The following is a 22107-nucleotide window of genomic DNA, read 5'->3' on the forward strand; positions in this document are numbered from 1 at the left end:
AAATAAGCTGATAATATAACAAAAACTTGTTTGAATCGATTGTTATCAATAAGAAGCCGATAACGGTCTTCTCAAAAACTCAAAATAAATAATTTGTTTCTAATAAAGCTTATCTATTGTGGTTTAACTTCAACTCCAGACGTATTGAATTTCACGAGCTCTTGGCAGCTTCGCCTTTTCTTTTTGAAAACATCCATGCATTATTTTAAGGGCTTTCACGTCTTCTGAGTAATAGTTCTTGAATTTGATTTGAAAATTATATTAACAGCTTTGATTATGTGCGTTACCAATAAGAATGTTTATATGTACTACATACATATAATTTTTACTATACCCATCTTGCACCAACTCACTCCAATGGGAATAACGAAAGCTGAGATCCATTGCATAAGAGATATTGTACAATATTCATGATTAATATTCAAAAGCAATTATCACGAAAATAAAAATTCTTTGATTTTCCGAAAAAGATATTCACAACGGCGCTGACTACTTTGATTTACCGCATATAACCCTATAATAAAACAAAACATCAAAAAAGAATCACAACAAGGAACGAAAAAGTGACAAGTAAAGAAAATAGGTAGGACCATACCAGCACGTACGGAGTCAGTGAATACATCAAAGATCATCATAAAAGCAAGCCTTTCTGTTAACTGAGATTTATTTTTACAAATGAAAATATGTAAATTGTTTAGCAACACGTACAAACTTATATAGTTGAACATTCATATGAAGGGAAAAAGTAATAAGTTATATAAAGCTGCATAATTATTTCGAAACTTATTACAACATTTTAAGCAAAAGTGAGTAATAACGTTTACCCAAAAATCAAATTCAATACAAATGCATTGCTTAGCTGTGTAGTGGGTAGTGGAATTCAATTGGCGCCATAAGTAAATTTAATTGAGACCTTTTTAAAATTATTTTGCCTAAATTTATATAAATGGCTGTGTAGTAATATTTATCCATACAAAATTTCCGATGCCAATGACATTTAAACTTTCGTTTTTGTGTACTAGGTGATCGTTATTTTTATAGTAGAAATTTGTAGAAAAAACTGTTAAATAGAAATGCACAATCGTTTTAAATAATTTTCTGACAAAGTGGGAGCAATTAACGATATGACGAACTTTAAACAATAGCAAATATCATACGCCTAAGTGCGCATAAAATCACAGTTGCCCATTGTAAATATATGCTTACGAATGTACAATACTTAAATTTGTTTACACACGAAAACGATTGTTTAGGTTGATGAGAATCAAAATTTTGAATTGGGTGAATGAAAGTCTTGGTCTATCTGTACTCACAGCAAAGTACATATTTCAATGGCAATAGCAAAGATTGAACCAATGCACTTCTTTAAAAATTCTATATTTGCCGATGATGCCTATTATTTTGTACGCAGTCGTCAAGTGCCTAATTTAAGGAAAATACAAGCAGTGGCGGTAGTAGTCTGAACACTTTCTTCTACTTACATAGCCGGGATGCGGTTGTCTGATTAGAATACCAGTAGCAAATTCTGCGCATGCGCAACAACGAATTATTACAATCTACAGAAAAATACGCGACGCAAGCAAAACAATTTCATGAATGAAGTCTTCATTGCAAGTGTAGTTGTTATCACACTTGACTGTGGTGACAATTGTAATAGTGTTAACTACACCCTGCCCTCACTGTCAATGCCATTGCCAAAGAGTTGGTATGTTGGAAACTTTACCTGTACCTATAACAGCTGGGCGGCCAGCTCATAAACTCAAGTTGTGAACGTTGGCTGATGGTGTCTGGGCAAAAATGTATGAATTTCTTTGGCTGTTACGCTTGTGTTAGTGGTGACTCTCTATTGAATTCTTAATAAATCAAAGTGAAGAATATAAATGGCGAGTAGCGCACCCAAAACGGTTGCATTTAGTAATTTTCAGCCAACGGAGCCTCACAGTGGAAGCGAGTGCGAGCTTTGGTTCGAAGTGTCATCAAAAAAGAAATAAAATAATTCATTTGCAGATAAATGACAAACTAAATTAAGATTCATAGCCTAGTCAACAACAACAAAAAATTATAGCGTAAATTGTGATAAAAAAACGAATTACCATATAAGGATTAAGTTGTATTTACAGATAAATTCACAAAGCTTTTTGGACTATATAAACTAAACCTGAAAAAAAAAACAATAAAAAAATACAAAACTTAAGGTGTAAAAAATATTGCTTTTAAATTTTTTGATTCACTTAAAATTCTGTGCTACATATTTCGAGAAAAGAACTTTGTGCGCATGCGCGTGAAAATAATGTGGAAACGCGCGTTATTACTGATGTGTTTTAGTGGCTGCTGCTTAGCGGGACCTCTGCATGGGATCAAGGTGCGTTTGAGATTTTTTGGCGTACCCACATATACTTTAAATTGGCAACATAATTAAGATTTATTTAACTTATTAAAATGTTATGCTAATTGCAATTAAATTTGTATTTAAACCAGCAAGAAAAAATGGATACGTGGTTAACTGTTCCCTATGTCTTAACTTCCGTGCTGTGCTGTGCCATTTCTTCGACGGTAAACGGAAGTAACACCACAAAAATACAAGGACTTAAATAAGAAGAGCTAGCCAAAGACCGTAGAGAACCGGTTAATGGGAAAGCAAGTGCAACCTTTTTTTCAACCAACTAAAAAAGAATGATATAGGTTTGAAATAGTTGAGCTCATTGAAATTCCAGACGCTTCTTCATTCCGTATGAAAGAGTCAGTGCCAATAGCACTAGCAGACATGCCATTGATTCTGATTTTACTTTAAGTCATTGGGATACTTGACTAAGCACTAACGGAAAACGTTTAATACATTCATAAGCAGCAACCAATGCATATCTTACGGAAATATAGAAATTGTCTGCTGCCTTGCAAATTAGCTGTGCAATCATCAACTTTTGGGTTGTGTTTATGTAGTCTTATACTAATATTTTTTTTTTTGCATACAGTTATGGTTTAAATATGGGTGCTTACCCTAAATTAGACTGGGAAGTATAGTTTGCAACAAAATAAGAAAAATTATTAGCTGACGAAAATGTGTCATTACGTTTATATTGAAGAATTGTTGGATAAATACGTCTCACAGATTAAGTTGCTTGTAGTTACACAACAAGGTGACTATGAGTTGGATAAAATTAACGGAAAAAAAAACAAAAAGAAATGCAGGGGTAGAGGAAAAGACTGAGAGAGAGAAGATAAACATCTACATAAGATTGTCAACCTCATCTAGCCGTGGCAAATCCTGTATATTCAGCAGGCGTGGCTCTAACATGAAGAGGTTGCATGATCGAGAAAGTTGAACATGGTAATATCAAAACGATCTATGATGGTCAGGCTAGTACCTTAATGACTCGCAAGAGACTATCAACATCGATTAAACTCCATGAAACCTTCGGAGTATGCTTATTGCTACAATAAGAAGAAAGATGAAGAGAAACAGTGAGAAAAAGGGGAATAAAGTATGCGAAGAGAAACAGGAACGGGTGAAGATTAAAAAGACAACCAAGGGAGGAGCACGACGCTGGGTAAAGAAGGAAAGACATCGAGAAGTGGAAGGGGGACAAGGAAATAGATTGCAGTGGCGTTAGGCAGTCGGAAACAAGGAGAAGAGGTAGGAATATGCCTAAGAAAAAACGAAAAAGGAAACGGAGGGGCATCGGAGGCGTTAAAATAGAGGGAGAGAGGGGAGAGCATAAAGAAGTGGAAGGGAAGAAAAAATGGAAGGGAGTGGCGACAGGCAGCCGGAAAGTAGGAGGAAAAGAAAGGGCAATGTCTAAGTAAAAACAGGAACGGAGAATGAGGACAGTAAAAGCGAAGGACAAGTAAGAGGAACAGAAAATAGAGGGAAATTAAGGTGCAAATTAAAGAAATTCAAAAAAGTAGAAGAAAAGAAAAGTACGAAAAGAAAAATGTATAACACAGGCCTGCAAAAATAGGTTTTTTTTTTTGTTTTGGATCAGGAAGTCATTTCCGACGTATTTCTGCATGCTGAGTCCCAACCCGTCCTCAGATTTTGCCCAGCACTTCAGGATTTTGAGATATCCTAACCTAAAAGTGCGAAAAACGCTGTTTTTAGCTTTTTTGAGTTTATATTTTAATAATAGGAAATTTTTTTGTGCAAATCTGCTTACAGTATCTTTGAGAACAACTCTTTCTCCACAAAATCCATTTTCGAACGCATCGATCCGATATGATTTTTTTTAGTAGCACTTATATCAATTATAAATACGTGACCCAAAGTGTTAGCAGCCACCTCATTATATGTGACTTCGACAACAGACCCCAACTTGAATTGACCATATCTCGGGGAAAAAAAACGAGGCGTTCTAAAATGGATTTTGTGGAGAAAGATTTGTTCTCAAAGATACTGTAAGCACATTTGCACAAAAAAATTTTCATCATTAAAATATAAACTCAAAAAATGCTAAAAACAGCGTTTTTCGCACTTTTAGGTTAGGCCATCTCAAAATCCTGACATGCTGGGCCAAATCCGAGTTCGGACTCAGCATGCAGAAATACGTCAGAAATGACTTCCTGATCCAAAACAAAAAAAAAAACCTTGCAGGCCTGTGTAATTTAAGTTGACAATCAGAGAAGGAATAGGGGCAGTGGGCTAGAACAGGGGATGCTCAGATGAAAATTTGACATTAATGTCTATATCTTAAACATTTCAGATCTTTTTATTTTTTTAATAAGCTTTAACTGTACTGAACCCAAATTTCGATACTTGTTTGCCAAAAAAAAAAAAATAAATTAACAAAATGTTGCTAATATTTCGGATTAGTCAGAAATGCGAAACGCTATTTGGATGCTTATTACTTTTAATAATTTGAGAGGCTCAATTAGATGTGGAGTTTCTATTGTAAAATTTACACCTAAATCAACTTTCAAAACGTTGCTAAAAAGATTTCAAAAGATTACTAAATTTATAAAACAAAGAGTGGAAATCAAAGCCAGAACGTTAAGCGGTATTTGAGATTTCTACCTCGTTAAAAACAGAATTGATACAGAATTCTTTTTTTTTTTTTTTTTACATTAGTTAACAATATAATGTCTGCTCACAATTAGTTCTTTGATAGATAGGGCGCTCTAGGATATACGTACCTGAGTATTAAATATCGGGTTGCCCGCCAACGAGGAGAAGACGGATATGGTCTTGTTTACCATGAGGTACAGGTGCCCAGATTGGACCAGGACTAAGCTCGAAGGGTGACCCTGCAGGAGAAATCTTGCAAAAAATATTTTTTAACAGTTCTATATAGTAAGTTGTCGTAGAAACTCAACGTGCAGGAGAGAGTGAAGAAGGCCTCGACGGCACTTTATGCATGTAAAAGAATGTTGGCTTATCGCCCTCTCTTTCCCAATGGGTATTTACAGCGATTGTGAGGCCAGTCTTATACTATTGTGTCCTTGTTTCATGCACAGCCGCAGAAAAAAACCTTCTTCAAAAAATTATAGGAGGTATGCAGGCTATCAATAAAAGGAGCCCTGAAAACGACCCCAACGGCTGCACTGTATGTCATTCTGCACATCTGCAACGGGGCTCAGGGCTCCGGGCAGCGTGAGCCCAGACCACGCGGTCATAGCAGAGGCGGAGGAGACGATATATGCGTAACCCGGTTGTTTCGGAGTAGTGGATGGAGAAGGGTCTGTGGTATACCGTGCTGATACGAAAATAAAAAAATCCTACATGTTGCCAGAGTGTAGCGTTTTTCAGGCTGAAGTAATAGCCATAACCAAAGCAGAAGAAACTATGAAAGAAATTAACTTAAACTGAAGTCGCGTCAGCTTTTATATTTACATCAAAGCTGCAAATAAGGCAGTAATCTTGCATTGGTTATCATCTAAAAGTGTGTTGGAGTGCAAGCAATACCTGGAAAGAATCAGTATAGGGGGAAGCAAACATATATTGGGTCTCAGTGCCTATAGGAATAGACGAAAATGAAACGTGGATCAAATAGCTAAATGTTGCAGAGAAGGCACATGATCAACCAAGCGGGGAAGGCGTGGACCCTAGCGAATGGCCATAAAGTGTGACCATGTGTGATCTTGCAACCTTAGATGAACAAAATTATTTCTATCATTAAAAAGAGAGGACTGGAGACTCATTAAGGGTATTATCTTTCTGGCGTCTGTGATGGAGAAGGAAACGACCACGCACGTTTTGTGATCGTGCCCTGCGCTTACTGGGCTTTGACTCGAGCTACTAGGAGTGATATAACTGTCAGATCTAGAAGCAGCAAGTGACAACTCCTAGAAAGCTTCTTGTATTTGCCAAGAGAACGGAGTTATTTTATAACACAGGTACTGGTTTTTGACAGGATTTTATAGGCTGCACTCAGAGAAAAAATCGTTCTAAAACGAACGAAACAAGTTCAAAATTAAGTGCATTCGTTGACAAAAGTCTGTTAAGTACGTTTTTTCTTAACTCGTGACCGATGGGCTTGTTTTAAGTACGGGTTTTCCAAGCACACCGTTCGTATCTTATGACCAGTTTGGTATTGATGTGTGAACCTTCTGTACTCATTTGAAGCACTACTTGGGCTTGATTTAAGATTTTTCGTTCTCACGCTTCGATAACGTTTTGTGGTCGATTTAACAGTTTTCGGTCTCAATTCAAGAACGGTTTGTGCTTGATCATTAGTGGGAGGAAGGTGATTTTTAAATTATTTCCCATTTATTTATTTCTTTATTATTAAAAAATAATTTTTTTGTTATTGATAAAAACTATTAATAACAAAAAAAAGTTTTATTAAAACCAAACGGTTTGAAAAAACGCATAATATGCTTTTTTTTTTATATATTTCTCTTAACGAGAAATTTTTCTTATTTGATGCTGCAATCTGAATATATATTTAAAACATTTCATAACAAGTTTGAGAATTACCTGTGCATATGCGAATAGAACTGAACGAAAAATAAGAGCTAAAAAAATAGAATATAAAAAAATGTTTTCAAACACTTTAGAGTTTGACGGTGATCGAACTCGCGCCACACGATCGCAACCGCTACATCATAGCCGCTGGGCCACTACAACTGCTTGATAGCTTGTGTTAAATGTTGTATTTAACATTGTAGTGTAAACTAATTATACCGTTTCTTTTTTATTGAACTTAATTTAAGAACATTGTTTTTAATTTAACAACATTTTTCTCATTAATAGAACATTCGTTCATATTTTATGACCAGCGGTTCTCTTTTCAAGAACATGGTTGTCCGTTCAAGAACAAAGTTATTGTTTTGAGAACAGGTCGTTCATTTTTTAAGAGCAAAAAAGTAAGAACATGAAAAGCTTGAATTGAGTCCGGTGGTGCTCGATTTTAGAACGGCGTTTTTCTCTGAGTGTGGTCTTTTAACAAACTTCCGGTAACACTACTGATATATTCAGTATATGTTAGGTCCTCACGGACTCGCCAGTTCACCTTAACCTAAGCTAATAAAATAATCGAGCAAAAGCTCTCTTTCGATATGTTTTTATTGTTTCAACAAAATTTCCAAACGTGATTTTATTTTTCGTTCACCTAGATGTCTTTTTGCAATAACGTCCAATTATAGAATAGACAAAAATTAAGTTCTTGTGTACTCAACTTGTCCTAAAACAAAATTTTTTCGGTAAGCTTTTTTTCGTTTTTGACTTTCACACAGTGTAATTTAAGGTTACTTTGTTCACACTCCCAAAACTTCCGTTGAGTGGAAATTACATATAACGAGAGGAGAAGCAGCGTCATAGCTTGCATCAAGCGACTATCCTCTATATTGCATTTTTAATAATCCAGAGTTTATTAGTCATAAGCGATGCGATTAAACCTTGCAAATACATCGATTAACTTGAAATATTGCATAATATTGCCAGAAGTTTACATAGCTATTGACATGCAACTAAATAAATAATGCGACGATAGTCCGTCTTAGTAGATTATTAAAAAGAAAAACAATAATTATTAAAAATTCTTGCTAAATCTATCAAAGCATTACTGAAGAGTCTTCCTTTGTGAATGTAATATCAAAGTATTTACACCTGACAATAAATCATTCATAAATCGTCATACCCATACTAAAGCGCATTTCAATCATTATAAGAAAGCTATAAAAAAATTGATTAAAATGCAACAAATCACCAAGACTTTTATGCAAATCAGAAAGAAATTAAAAGCCACATAAAAAAAATATTAATAAAACAGGCAACGATAAAGTTAAAACGTACTTAATGTAATAAAAAATAAAAAAAAAAAACAACAATGTCGCAAGAAATTGCACGGCAATGACAAACGAAAGCTGAAACGCGAAGCACAGGTGCAATTGTCACTTGGATATGGAGAAAACTTACCCTGCGTGTTTACGCATGCGCAATCTCTACCCAAAAATGTGCACCCTAATGGGCTATGAAAAAGAAACAAAATATCAAATCATACAGCTATCGCACGGTAATGCATTCGAAACGCACAAAATACGTAGAAAAGGGTGTATTTGTGCTTACACATATATAATTTCACTTTGCACACGGCGCATAAAAAATAGAACAGCAGGTGAAATTTCGCTAAGCAAGTGATTTAGTTTTGCTCATTTCTTTGTTTTTTTTTTTTGCCTATTGAACTAAAGCGTTTAAGCTGCTATTGCGCCATTTTACAACCAAAAATTGAGGATTTTTGTGTGAAGCGTTGATTGATTTCCAAAAGACTATACACCCATTTGAGTCAACAACGCGAGCGCGACTGGCGCCCAAAGTCACGTGCGCTTATGTGACTCTGTGACTCGATCAAATCATTTGCTTGCTATGAAGTAGGTAGTAGATAGATAGAAACCTTAGCTACTTGTAATGCATAGCAGGAATTACATAAAATTCGCATATGCATAATAGCACTGTAATGAGGAGAAACTGATACATAAATCTGGTCTAAACTTTACAAGTGCTTTTGTGTGCATATATGCAGTTAGCACTGTACTTACTGGGTCTGCTAAGGTCCACGTCAACTCTTTTACTTCTTAATTACAATACAAAGAAAATATTTAATATTTATTTTATTTTGCAGCGAAATGTCCCTGCAGTGATGCGTGAACAAGAAACCGCTGAGACAGAGGAAAGTCCCGCGCCTGAACCATTAGCGCCCGAATTTCCAGCGATGCCCTCAAAACTGACCTTGCCCAGCAATGCAACTTCCATACGTACAGAAATTACAGATAACTTTTCGTGTGACGATAAAGTCTATGGTTATTATGCGGACATAGAGAATGAATGCCAAATATTCCATGTTTGTTTGCCGGTTACATATGCAGATGGTAAAGAGAATACCTTCCGTTGGAGTTTCATTTGTCCCGAAGAAACGATATTCAGTCAGGTGAGTTTATAACACAGTTATAATTAAAAGAACAGTGCATATTCAAAATGTTTAGAAATTATTCATTGATTTTTTTTTTTTTTCAAATATTTCATAATGTATTAACCCACGTGCCATGCTGCCTATCTTAGTCAAAGCTATTTCCTTTTTCGCAAAAAGACTGACAAACTTTGTACAGAATGTTTTTTCTTTAATAAAATGTTTAGTAAACGCACTTAGTTCTTTGGCCCACGCGACGTGAGTTCTGCCTTCTCTCGATTAGATGAAGAAGAAAAAAAAAAACCAGTGTGTCTTGATGTAAATGAAGACAAGATGAAGTACTTGCTGTCATACAAGAAGGAATAAGCGCATTCGCGTCATGGCAGCCACTTCACTGTTGACGGAACCATCATTTACAACAAAGACAATTTCAGCTTAAAAATCAAACGGATAATATCTCTTGCCAACAAGTGCTACTTTGGACTTAGTTGGCAATTTAATAGGAAAGTCCTCTCTCTCAACTAACAAAAATCATGCTCTACAACTTGCTCATAATACCTATCCTGATATATGGCTTGGAATCATTAACGGTGTCGAGAGAAGATGAGATGGCTCTTGGAGTGTTCGAAAGAAAAGCTCTCCGAAAGACGGTCGTGTTCGTCATGCTGACGGCCAGTATCGAAGGAGGTGTAACGATGAACTGTATGAGCTTTTCGCAGATATGACGATAGTACTTGCGAATAAAAACCGAAAGGCTCTGCTGGCTAGGCCATGTTAAGCGAATGGACGAAGACGCTCCGGCCAGGAAAGTATTTTAGTCAATGCCACAATTTTTAAGCAGTGGAAGATGGAGACTTCTACCTAGTTGTGATAGGTAGGTGGAGGCACAATTTACCCCCTTGGTGCTCCCAGCTGGTGTCAGTTATCGCGAAACAGGGATAGCTGTCCTGACTTGTTAAGAAACGGCCAAAATCGCGTAGGCGGTAAGCGGTAAGGCTCTAACAGGATTGGAAGTCAAATCATCTATCATATTATTTATGAACAGTCTTTTGGGCTGCAGGATTGACACAGCATAGTAGGGAGATTAAATTTCCTAGAGATAAGTGAGAAAAACTAAAATGGTGCGACCCCGATTGGAAGAAATCTCAGCCCAAAGTCCCTTCGGAGGTTATCGCGCCTTACATGTTTTTATATAGTAAGAGCTGTTGCTGTGGAAAGATGGGTAAATGCGAGGGTATCTCTCCAATCGATATTAAAAGTGGCTCTATGATAGCGTGATGAAGCCGATCCCCTTCTTTGGAGTGTCGTTCCGGTGTAATGCTGAATGGTAAGGTTGAAGGAGACGTATTTTGTCAACAGTTCGCACGTTTTAGCGTCTTCCAAGCGACTATCGCTGCTATAAAGTATCCAATGGATGTGATGTTTTCCTGTGCGTCATTTGGTAGGGAGCTTCTGTCTCGTTATAGTGAAAATTGCATAATTTAGCAAGAGAGAATGTGGCATTGACTACCCTATGATCTATTAAATCTCCAATTCTATTAGAAAACTTGACCACCTTTTGTGAATTAGTGCTGTAGAGGTACGAGAATACCAAAGACTTTTAGGAAAGGAGTTGATACTGCAAGAAGTGCTGTCTCGTCATTAACTCAATATGCAGCTCAATTATTTACACTAGATATCAAAGATGGTGTCGAGGTATTGTACTGCATCTCTCCTATTTATTTAACTAACGACACCATATTTGTCTGCCTATCGACCTTTTATAAATTCAAGATTCGAATGCGAGTTTTAACAACCGCCCTAAAACCAGTATAACTAAAGCTTCATTGAACGCTTCTAAGTGTCACAAAACAAAGCCCGTCCCAAGCTCTTTGTACTCAATGAACTTCTCTATTATCATTCCAATCATGACGGAATCATACCGGTGACGGTGATTGTTACTTTTTTAATATGTCTTGACACTTCAACTTCCAGAATGTGTGACTTATTTATGTCTCTCCTCTAATCTCTCAATATTATAAACGCACCAATCACTGATGCAGCTCACACCAACTGTGAGCAATATTTCAAATGTGTGTATTGGTTAGAACGAGAGCTTAAGCACCTCTGTAGGAAATTTAAAATAAAATAAAATTCAACCAGAAATGGTAAAACCCGCAGTGGCAAGCATGTTAAGGGGTGAGTAATTATGGAGAAGCCCTTTTACCAGATACAACCTTTCCGGGTCATAATATTTCACACAGGACATCTTAAATCTATGCAACAGCTGCACGTGATGTTTATTCGTTTCCGTCTCGGAAACAACTATACGATGTGCACGAAAATGCACTTGAGGGAAGTTTCACACATATTTTTGTTCAATTGCTCAATTGGGATATTGCGAGCCCATGTGTGACTTAAACTCTTGGTCTGATCCTGGACTAATTTTCTTTTCTCGTCGTAGCTCATAAAGATCATAAACGTAACGTGGCACGTTATTAAACGAAGTAGCGATGTAGTGATGCAATGTTATCCAATTTGCTATAAATTAATTCTTCATAGGTTTTGTGAATTCGTTTAGTAAAGCTTTAGTGAAGCCATATTTTTATTAGCTTTTCCTATGTAGTAATTTCTGAATTAAACTAAAAATGTAAAAAAACATTCAGTTCCTATCATTTAATATACTGTCTTCAGTATTCTCTCAATAATTCAACCCAAACCCATTTTAATTTTTTAAATACTTTCTAACACTTCTAATTTTTCTTCTTGCAAGGATTCCTTCACATGCATGCGTCGCGAAGATATGTCCATCGAATGCGCAGATTCGGTTCTCTACTATGAACTTAATCGTAATTTTGGCATGGCAGAGGAACAGACGATAAACTCAAATGGCGCTCAGTCAATGGCAGAATCAGCAGAGGAGCAACCAACTCCAGAGGAGTCATTGCAACCAGATATGCAGCAACCAGTTATGTCCGAACAACAGTCAGAGATCACTGCTCCGCCTAAGCCTGCGATAGCGCAGCCTAAGCCAATGAAATACAAGCCAGTAAAATTACCAAAACCCAATCGCAGAAAGCCACAACAAAAACCAAAACCACAACAAGATCTGTTAATGAGTCCTGCAAATAAGCAACCAGCAATAATGCCTTTACGTAAGACAAATCTTGGTTCTAAAGACACGATCTCCAAACCCGTTGAAGAACAAACAAAGCCGGTTATTGCATCAGAATCGAAACCAGTGCCACCACGATATAAGAAACGACCCGCTGTGATAAAAAATAGTGCAAAAGAGAAAGCAGAGCTGCCACCTTTCAAAGTAGAAATGATCTCCAAAGCCAGTCTGCCTGACTCCTTTAAACGTAAGCGTCCCACATTTTCGCACAAAACTAGTTTGGCAGACAATAATTTGATCGAGAAAATTCCAGTTGTGAAGACTGTGCCTGAATCAGTGGCGGTAGAGCCTGTAGAGTCCGCACCCTCCAAAGAAGAAACTGTGTGGACAAGCGAACCAGAAGTGGTTGCTGTTGAGCAAGCACCAACCGAGCCAATTCAACTAATCGAAGATGCAGAGCCACAGGCATCCGAAACAAGTGTAATTTTTGTGGAACCAGAAAATGCTTTAACCACTGCGTTCGAAACAATAGCAACACAATTGAAAGATGCGGAGCCAGTTTCTGTAGTAGTTAACAAGAGCGCAGAAAACCTAGCGGCGGAAGAAAGCACAAAAAATGAGGAACTACTCGCGCAAGAAACAACCAAAACCGAGGAAGCTGCGCCTGTAGAGACTATTCAAGCTGCTGATGAAGGTGTCACTCCAATAGAGGTCAACGAAAAGATGCCAGCTGTAAATTCAGAGACTTCTGCCAATGCACCTGATTCAGAACCTCTTCAAAACTCATCAAATCTTGAAGGCAATGCAGAAAAGTTCGAGGTGCTATCACTGCCCGCTGTTTTAGATGATCAACTATCTGGTGCTTCAGAGCATGCGGCGCTTGGTTTCGCTCCAAATGAAATCACGGCAGAAGCATTGCCAGATTTACCCACCCTTGAAGAATTAGAAGAACTGAAACCGAGCGATGCTGTCGAATCGGTGCCAGCTACACCAGAAATGGAAGAGCAGAATCCAATTGTACAGCAAGCGTTCGCCGAAACAGATAATCACATGCAAAGTGTAGGAGGTTTCAAGCCCGTGGATCCTGAGTTAGCAGCAGAAGCTGAAGCACTTTTATCGGACTTTGTAAGCGCGCTGAAAAGTGAGAATCCGAATACGAAACCTAAGCTCACGTTGCCGATTGGAGAAGAATCGTCTGCGGCGTCCGTAGAAAAGGAAGATGCTAAAGTGGGAGTGGAAGACAAAACCTTGGGGCTGATCAAAGCTGACTCGAACTTGCTTGGGCCTACCACGGGAGCGCAGCCAGTGCCGTCTAAACAAGACGAAAATAAAAATGCGTCTGAAAAAGAAACAGCTGTGGCGGAGGAATCAAAATTAGAAGACTCACCAATGCTTAAGTTTCCAATTTCAAACAGTTTCCCAGTTGGTATGTATCAGATACCAGTAACAGTTATTCAAACACCATATGAAGAGGAATCGGTAATGCAGGTAGCTCAAAAGATTGCGGAAGAAAAACAAAAACCCGAGGAATCTCAAACTGTAGTAGATACCCAATCGGAAAAAGAGGAACAAAAAGATACAAAAACCATACAACAAAAGCTCGCATCACTTCTAGCAGAGGTGACAGGAAAAGATAAGGTAGAAGATGTCCCTGCTGCAGAAGAACTACACGAAACTGCTGATTTGGTTGCAAGTGAACCCAATGCGCAATCCGACCCACATATTTTGCAATCTGAAACACCCGCTTCTAATGAAATTCAACGCGAAATTGAGCAACCCGCGGCTCCTGTAGCCTACAGACCCATCAGTATTGATGACATAGTTGAGCTGGTCAAAGAACGCTTAGATCAAACGCCAGCCGACGAGAAAGGTACACCAATGGAGTTGGTAATGGAACCAGGTAATACTGATAAGCCAGTCGAGCTGAAATTTAGTACTACACAAAAAGGGACAGCGGCGCAAGAAGAATCAGCAGAACAGACACCTGCCGAAAATATCATTTTTCCCATTTATCATCGATTGTCAGCGCCAGAAGTCAACGCCGTGGACGACCCCAGTGCTGCAGTGAAGCGCATAGCCGCAAAAACTGATGATGAAGCAGTAGAATTAAGTGTAGATAAGACGCCGACAACAGCAACAAATACAAAGTCTGAAGCAATGTCGCTGCCGGCGAAAGAAGCGATAAGTTCCGCTACTGCTGAATTAGCTGATGCTCCGAAGGAGAAGAACACCGCCGAGCTTGATGTTATTGTCAAAGCGAATCGTGCATTTAGATCGCGGAGTTTGGCGAACGCTAAATTAGATCCACGTAAACGTCGTTTCCTATTTAAAGCAGATGCCAGTTAGAGCTGACAAAAGCATTCACATTTGCATCCTCAGCATGGCCGTTATGCGATAGGTTGCGCATGCGCCTTCGTGGGCTGTTCGCCCTGAAAAATTCCTGCAGTCTAGGTTTTTGAATTTTTTCTGTTTTTTTTCTCTAGAAGTTTGTAGCTTTGGACTGAACTATGTACGTGAGTTTGATGTTATCGTTTTTGGACCGAAAAAAATCAACTCAAATTTTCGTTTCTTATTTAAGTTGTTTAAATTAATTAAGAAATTTAGATCTAATTTTTATATGAAAATTTATATAAAAAAATTTTATTTGCAAAATTTTTGAAAAGTGCGTGAAATTCACACAGTTTCGTTTGCCGAAACCAGATATATAAAAATAATATTAAAAAATATAACTGTAATATTATTTATTGTTGTACTCTATAGTTTCAAAATAAATGGCGAAGTATGATTTTTATGTGTTTTCAATGTTTATTATTTCTAGATATGTTGAAAATGTTTGAAGTTAGCGTGCTTGAACCACGCAAATACTTATATAAACTAAAAAAAAAAAAAAATTGGAAATAAAGGGAATTTTCTTTAGGGCAGTGATTCCAAGAAATTTTTAAGGGTGCGCAATAAGATGGGTATAATTTTTATACTCAGTTGAGCAGAGCTCACAGAGTATATTAAGTTTGATTGGATAACGGTTGGTTGTACATATATAAAGGAATCGAGATAGATATAGACTTCCATATATCAAAATAATCAGGATCGAAAAAAAATTTGATTGAGCCATGTCCGTCCGTCCGTCCGTCCGTTAACACGATAACTTGAGTAAATTTTGAGGTATCTTGATGAAATTTGGTATGTAGGTTCCAGAGCACTCATCTCAGATCGCTATTTAAAATGAACGATATCGGACTATAACCACGCCCACTTTTTCGATATCGAAAATTTCGAAAAACCGAAAAAATGCGATAATTCATTGCCAAAGGTGGCTAAAGCGATGAAACTTGGTAGATGGGTTGACGTTATGACGCAGAATAGAAAATTAGTAAGATATTGGACAATGGGCGTGGCACCGCCCACTTTTACAAGAAGGTAATTTAAAAGTTTTGCAAGCTGTAATTTGGCAGTCGTTGAAGATATCATGATGAAATTTGGCAGGAACGTTACTACTATTACTATATATGTGCTAAATAAAAATTAGGAAAATTGGATGAAGAACACGCCCACTTTTTAAAAAAAAATTTTTTTTAATTCAAATTTTAACAAAAAATTTAATATCTTTACTGTATATAAGTAAATTAAGTCAAAATTCAACTCCAGTATTGATATGATGCAACAAAATACAAAAATAAAAGAAAATTTCAAAATGGGCGTGGCTCCGCCCATTTTCATTTAGTTTGTCTAGAATACTTTTAATGCTATAAGTCGAACAAAAATTTACCAATCCTTCTCAAATTTGACAGAATCATAGATTCTGTGACGGTAACTGTTCTCTGTGAAAATGGGCGAAATCGGTGGAAGCCACGCCCAGTTTTTATACACAGTCCACCGTCTGTCCTTCCGCTCGGCCGTTAACACAATAACTTGAGCAAAAACCGATATATCTTTACTAAACTTAGCCCACATTCTTATCTGAACTCACTTTATCTTGGCATAAAAAATGGCCGAAATCCGACCATAACCACGCCCACTTTATCGATATCGAAAATTACGAAAAATGAAAAAAATGCCATAATTCTATACCAACTACGAAAAAAGGGATGAAACATGGCAACTGGATTGGTTTATTGACGCAAAATATAACTTTGGAAAAAACTTTGTAAAATGGGTGTGACACCTACCATATTAAGTAGAACAAAATGAAAAAGTTCTACAAGGCGAAATCAACAGCCCTTGGAATCTTGGCAGGAATACTGTTAGTGGTATTGCATATATAAATAAATTAGCAGTACCCGACAGATGATTTTCTGGATCACCTGGTCCACATTTTGGTCGATATCGCGAGACCGCCTTCACATATACATCTAAGAGCCAGTCGCTTTTAAAACCTTCACTAATACTTTTTTTTTTTTTTTTTTTTTTTTAATACTTTTAATTTGATATCCATATCGTACAAATGCATTCTAGAGTCACCCTGGCCCACCCTAATGGCGATATCTCGAAAAGGCGTCCACCTATAGACCTAATGCCCACTCCCTCTTAAAATGCTCAGTAACATCTTTTGTTTGATACCCATATCGTACAAACATTCTAGAGTCACCCCTGGCCCACCCTAATGGCGATATCTCGAAAAGGTGTCCAACTATAGACCTAATGTCCACTCCCTCTTAAAATGCTCAGTAACACCTTTCGTTTGATACCCATATCGTACAAACATTCTAGAGTCACCCCTGGCCCACCCTAATGGCGATATCTCGAAAAGGCGTCCACCTATAGACCTAATGCCCACTCCCTCTTAAAATGCTCAGTAACACCTTTCGTTTGATACCCATATCGTACAAACATTCTAGAGTCACCCCTGGCCCACCCTAATGGCGATATCTCGAAAAGGCGTCCACCTATAGACCTAATGCCCACTCCCTCTTAAAATGCTCAGTAACACCTTTCGTTTGATACCCATATCGTACAACCATTCTAGAGTCACCCTTGGTCCACCTTTATGGCGATATCTCGAAAAGTCGTCCACCTATAGAACTAAGGATTACTCCCTTTTAAAATACTCATTACCACCTTTCATTTGATACCCATATCGTACAAACACATTCTAGAGTCACCCTGGCCCACCCTAATGGCGATATCTCGAAAAGGCGTCCACCTATAGACCTAATGCCCACTCCCTCTTAAAATGCTCAGTAACACCTTTCGTTTGATACCCATATCGTACAAACATTCTATAGTCACCCCTGGCCCACCCTAATTACGATATCTCGAAAAGGCGTCCACCTGTAGACCTAATGTCCACTCCCTCTTAAAATGCTCAGTAACACCTTTCGTTTGATACCCATATCGTACAAACATTCTAGAGTCACCCCTGGCCCACCCTAATGGCGATATCTCGAAAAGGCGTTCACCTATAGACCTAATGCCCACTCCCTCTTAAAATGCTCAGTAACACCTTTCGTTTGATACCCATATCGTACAATCATTCTAGAGTCACCCCTGGCCCACCCTAAAGGCGATATCTCGAAAAGGCGTTCACCTATAGACCTAATGCAGACTCCCTCTTAAAATGCTCAGTAACACCTTTCGTTTGATACCCATATCGTACAAACATTCTAGAGTCACCCCTGGCCCACCCTAATGGCGATATCTCGAAAAGGCGTCCACCTATAGACCTAATGCCCACTCCCTCTTAAAATGCTCAGTAACACCTTTCGTTTGATACCCATATCGTACAAACATTCTAGAGTCACCCTTGGTCCACCTTTATGGCGATATCTCGAAAAGGCGTCCACCTATAGAACTAAGGATTACTCCCTTTTAAAATACTCATTACCATCTTTCATTTGATACCCATATCGTACAAAAACATTCTAGAGTCACCCCTGGTCCACCCTAATGGCGATATCTCGAAAAGGCGTCCACCTATAGACCTAATGCCCACTCCCTCTTAAAATGCTCAGTAACACCTTTCGTTTGATACCCATATCGTACAAACATTCTAGAGTCACCCTTGGTCCACCTTTATGGCGATATCTCGAAAAGGCGTCCACCTATAGAACTAAGGATTACTCCCTTTTAAAATACTCATTACCATCTTTCATTTGATACCCATATCATACAAACACATTCTAGAGTCACCCCTGGCCCACCCTAATGGCGACATTTCGAAAAGGCGTCCACCTATAGACCTAATGCCCACTCCCTTTTAAAATGCTCAGTAACACCTTTCATTTGATTCCCATATCGTACAACTAGAGACACCCCTGTTCCACCTTTATGGCGATATCTCGAAACGGCGTCCACCTATGGAACTAAGTTTCACTCCTTTTCAAAATACTCATTAACAGCTTTCATTTGATACCCATATCGTACAAACATATTCTAGAGTCACCCCTGGTCCACCTTTATGGCGATTTCTCGAAAAGGCGTGCACCTATAGAACTAAGGATTACTCCCTTTTAAAATACCCATTACCATCTTTCATTTGATACCCATATCATACAAACACATTCTAGAGTCACCCCTGGCCCACCCTAATGGCGACATTTCGAAAAGGCGTCCACCTATAGACCTAATGCCCACTCCCTCTTAAAATGCTCAGTAACACCTTTCGTTTGATACCCATATCGTACAAACATTCTAGAGTCACCCTTGGTCCACCTTTATGGCGATATCTCGAAAAGGCGTCCACCTATAGAACTAAGGATTACTCCCTTTTAAAATACTCATTACCATCTTTCATTTGATACCCATATCATACAAACACATTCTAGAGTCACCCCTGGCCCACCCTAATGGCGACATTTCGAAAAGGCGTCCACCTATAGACCTAATGCCCACTCCCTCTTAAAATGCTCAGTAACACCTTTCGTTTGATACCCATATCGTACAAACATTCTAGAGTCACCCTTGGTCCACCTTTATGGCGATATCTCGAAAAGGCGTCCACCTATAGAAATAAGGATTACTCCCTTTTAAAATACTCATTACCATCTTTGATTTGATACCCATATCGTACAAAAACATTCTAGAGTCACCCCTGGCCCACCCTAATGACGATATCTCGAAAAGGCGTCCACCTATAGACCTCATGCCGACTCCCTCTTAAAATGCTCAGTAACACCTTTCGTTTGATACCCATATCGTACAAACATTCTAGAGTCACCCTTGGTCCACCTTTATGGCGATATCTCGAAAAGGCGTCCACCTATAGAACTAAGGATTACTCCCTTTTAAAATACTCATTACCATCTTTCATTTGATACCCATATCATACAAACACATTCTAGAGTCACCCCTGGCCCACCCTAATGGCGACATTTCGAAAAAGCGTCCACCTATAGACCTAATGCCCACTCCCTCTTAAAATGCTCAGTAACACCTTTCATTTGATTCCCATATCGTACAACTAGAGACACCCCTGTTCCACCTTTATGGCGATATCTCGAAACGGCGTCCACCTATGGAACTAAGGATCACTCCTTTTCAAAATACTCATTAACAGCTTTCATTTGATACCCATATCGTACAAACATATTCTAGAGTCATCCCTGGTCCACCTTTATAACGATTTCTCGAAAAGGCGTGCACCTATAAAACTAAAGCCCATTCCCTTTTAAAATACTCATTATCACCTTTCATTTGATACCCATATCGTAACACATTCTAGAGTCAGCCCTGGTCCACCTTTATGGCGATATCCCTAAATGGCGTCCATCCATAGAACTATGGCCTACTCTCTCTTAAAATACTCTTTAATACCTTCCATTTGATACACATGTCATACAACCACATTCCAGGGTTACCCTAGGTTCATTTTCCTACATGGTGATTTTCCTTATTTTGTCTCCATAGCTCTCAACTGAGTATGTAATGTTCGGTTACACCCGAACTTAGCCTTCCTTACTTGTTTGTCTTATACTGTGGTATATTTGCCATTGTTTTTATATAACACATTAAGGATTTTCAGGATTTTGTGCAAATCGGTTGTCATCATTGCATTGCAAATTTGTGCAGCATATTTTTTACAATACACTAACAAAATACACGGCTATGCATTTGCTACGTCATGGCAAATAAGCAACATCAATAACCGTAGTTTATTTTTATACCTTTGATGAACATGAAATAGTATATTAACTTTGGTCCGATGTTTGTAAAGTTGCGAAATATAGGAGATAGACTCACCATTAAGTATACCGGATTGATCAGGGCGACGAACTGAGTTGATATAGCCATGTCCGTCTGTCCGTCCCTCCGTCCGTCTGTCTGTTTGAACGCAAACTTGTCCCCCAAATTTTGAGATATCTCAATGAAATTTGGCACAAGGATGTATTTTTGTATTATATTAGACATTTGTCGGATCCGGTAGGATCGGACCACTCTAACATATATCTCCCATACAACCGATCGTTCAGATAAGACGATTTTGGTCATTCCTACCGCAAATTCTAAAGTATAAGCGCAAAACTCGGTTATATATATTCTAATATATCATAGAAGATGTCCTGAAAAAATCACTTTGATCGGAGCTATATGTATATAGCATATACCTATCCCATACAAACGATCGGTCAGATAGAAAGATTTTTGGCCATTTCTCCATTAGTTTTCAATATAAAAACGTGAAACTTGGTGATATATATTCTAATATATCTTAGAAGATTTTCTGTAAAAATCATTTCGATCGGAGCTATATATAATATATATCCCATACAACCGATGTTTCAGATAAGGGGGTTTTTTGCCATTTTTTATTTTATATTTATCTTAAAAATCGTTTAGGTATGTACATCTGTGCACTATATATTTCTTATCTTATACATCCGATTATTTGGAGATTACGAACGGGATAATATTAATGTTCAGCCCCATTCATGAAAGGTATGAAGTCTTCGGCACAGCCGAAGACAGTCCCGTCCTTACTTGTTTCAATTTTAAATAGCAAATCAACAACTGCCAAAACAAAATTGTCAAAGAAAAAATTTAAAATTAAAAAATTGTTGCTTTCATTTGCTTAAGCAACTTTTCCAACATCAAATGCACAAAATTCTGAACTCTCTTTTGTGTAAGCTAAGGAGAACAATTACTATGCCTAGGTCATTGCTGCGGAGCTTTTAAAAATTAAAAAAACTTAATTACTATGAACCTTTAACATCACAGATCTAATACACCTAATATAATCTGCTTGTTGACAACAGTCGTGCATAGGAATGGTTGCTTTCAATATCGTAATATGCATTCATCCTAGGAACGATCGCTGTTGATAAATAGAATCTGCTTTGTTTACCTTTTTTGAACCGGTGAAAGGACTGTTTAGTAAGATGATGTCCAATTATCTAGCGCATGTCTTCAACCTGTCCCTGACCACCTTCGTCATCCCCGAAAAATTTAAATTGGCCAGGCTGGTTCAGCTATTACAGCCTGGGAAACCAGCTAACATAAGAGATTCTTATCTTCCGATATCTCTCCTACCGCCAGTAGCCAAGACACTTGAAGAAATTCTGCTTTCCTATTTCACAGCAAATTTGCGTCCTGCCAGTGATCAGCATGGTTTTCGAAAATTACATAGCACTACCCCTGCGCTAAACGCCATTAAAATACAGATAAATTGTGGATTAAATCAAAAACGCCACAATAGGACAGTACTCGTGGCGTTAGACCTATAAAATCTTTTGACACGGTCAT

The 22107-nt window shown here is 38.0% G+C and overlaps 2 protein-coding genes across 2 annotated transcripts in view; one reads left to right on the top strand and one right to left on the bottom strand.

The window, feature by feature from the left end:
• The window catches only part of LOC137233568 (uncharacterized), a 258492-nt gene extending 249804 nt beyond the window's left edge, over positions 1-8688 (bottom strand). The window contains exons 1-2 of the mRNA XM_067756663.1: positions 8501-8688; positions 8351-8403 (exon numbers count right to left, since the gene is read on the bottom strand). Coding sequence (XP_067612764.1) covers positions 8351-8403; positions 8501-8532 — 85 coding nt within the window. The 5' untranslated portion in view covers positions 8533-8688. The remainder of the gene's footprint in view (positions 1-8350; positions 8404-8500) is intronic.
• On the top strand, positions 1905-15223 carry LOC137233565 (fibrous sheath CABYR-binding protein). The gene is made up of 3 exons (XM_067756661.1): positions 1905-2362; positions 9054-9359; positions 12091-15223. Exons 1-3 carry the CDS (start codon positions 2276-2278, stop codon positions 14776-14778), a joined length of 3081 nt encoding a protein of 1026 aa, XP_067612762.1. The 5' UTR covers positions 1905-2275; the 3' UTR covers positions 14779-15223.
• The last annotated feature ends 6884 nt before the right edge of the window (positions 15224-22107 follow it).

The sequence above is a fragment of the Eurosta solidaginis genome, chromosome 5 (assembly GCF_040869045.1).
Source record: "Eurosta solidaginis isolate ZX-2024a chromosome 5, ASM4086904v1, whole genome shotgun sequence".
Classification (NCBI taxonomy): Eukaryota; Metazoa; Arthropoda; class Insecta; order Diptera; family Tephritidae; genus Eurosta; species Eurosta solidaginis.

Coding starts and splice junctions, on each gene's coding strand:
- LOC137233565 (XM_067756661.1), top strand. CDS start 2,276: ATGCGCGTGAAAATAATGTGGAAACGCGCGTTATTACTGATGTGTTTT. Junction 2,363..9,053: donor GACCTCTGCATGGGATCAAG/GTGCGTTTGAGA, acceptor TTTATTTTGCAG/CGAAATGTCCCTGCAGTGAT. Junction 9,360..12,090: donor AAGAAACGATATTCAGTCAG/GTGAGTTTATAA, acceptor TCTTCTTGCAAG/GATTCCTTCACATGCATGCG.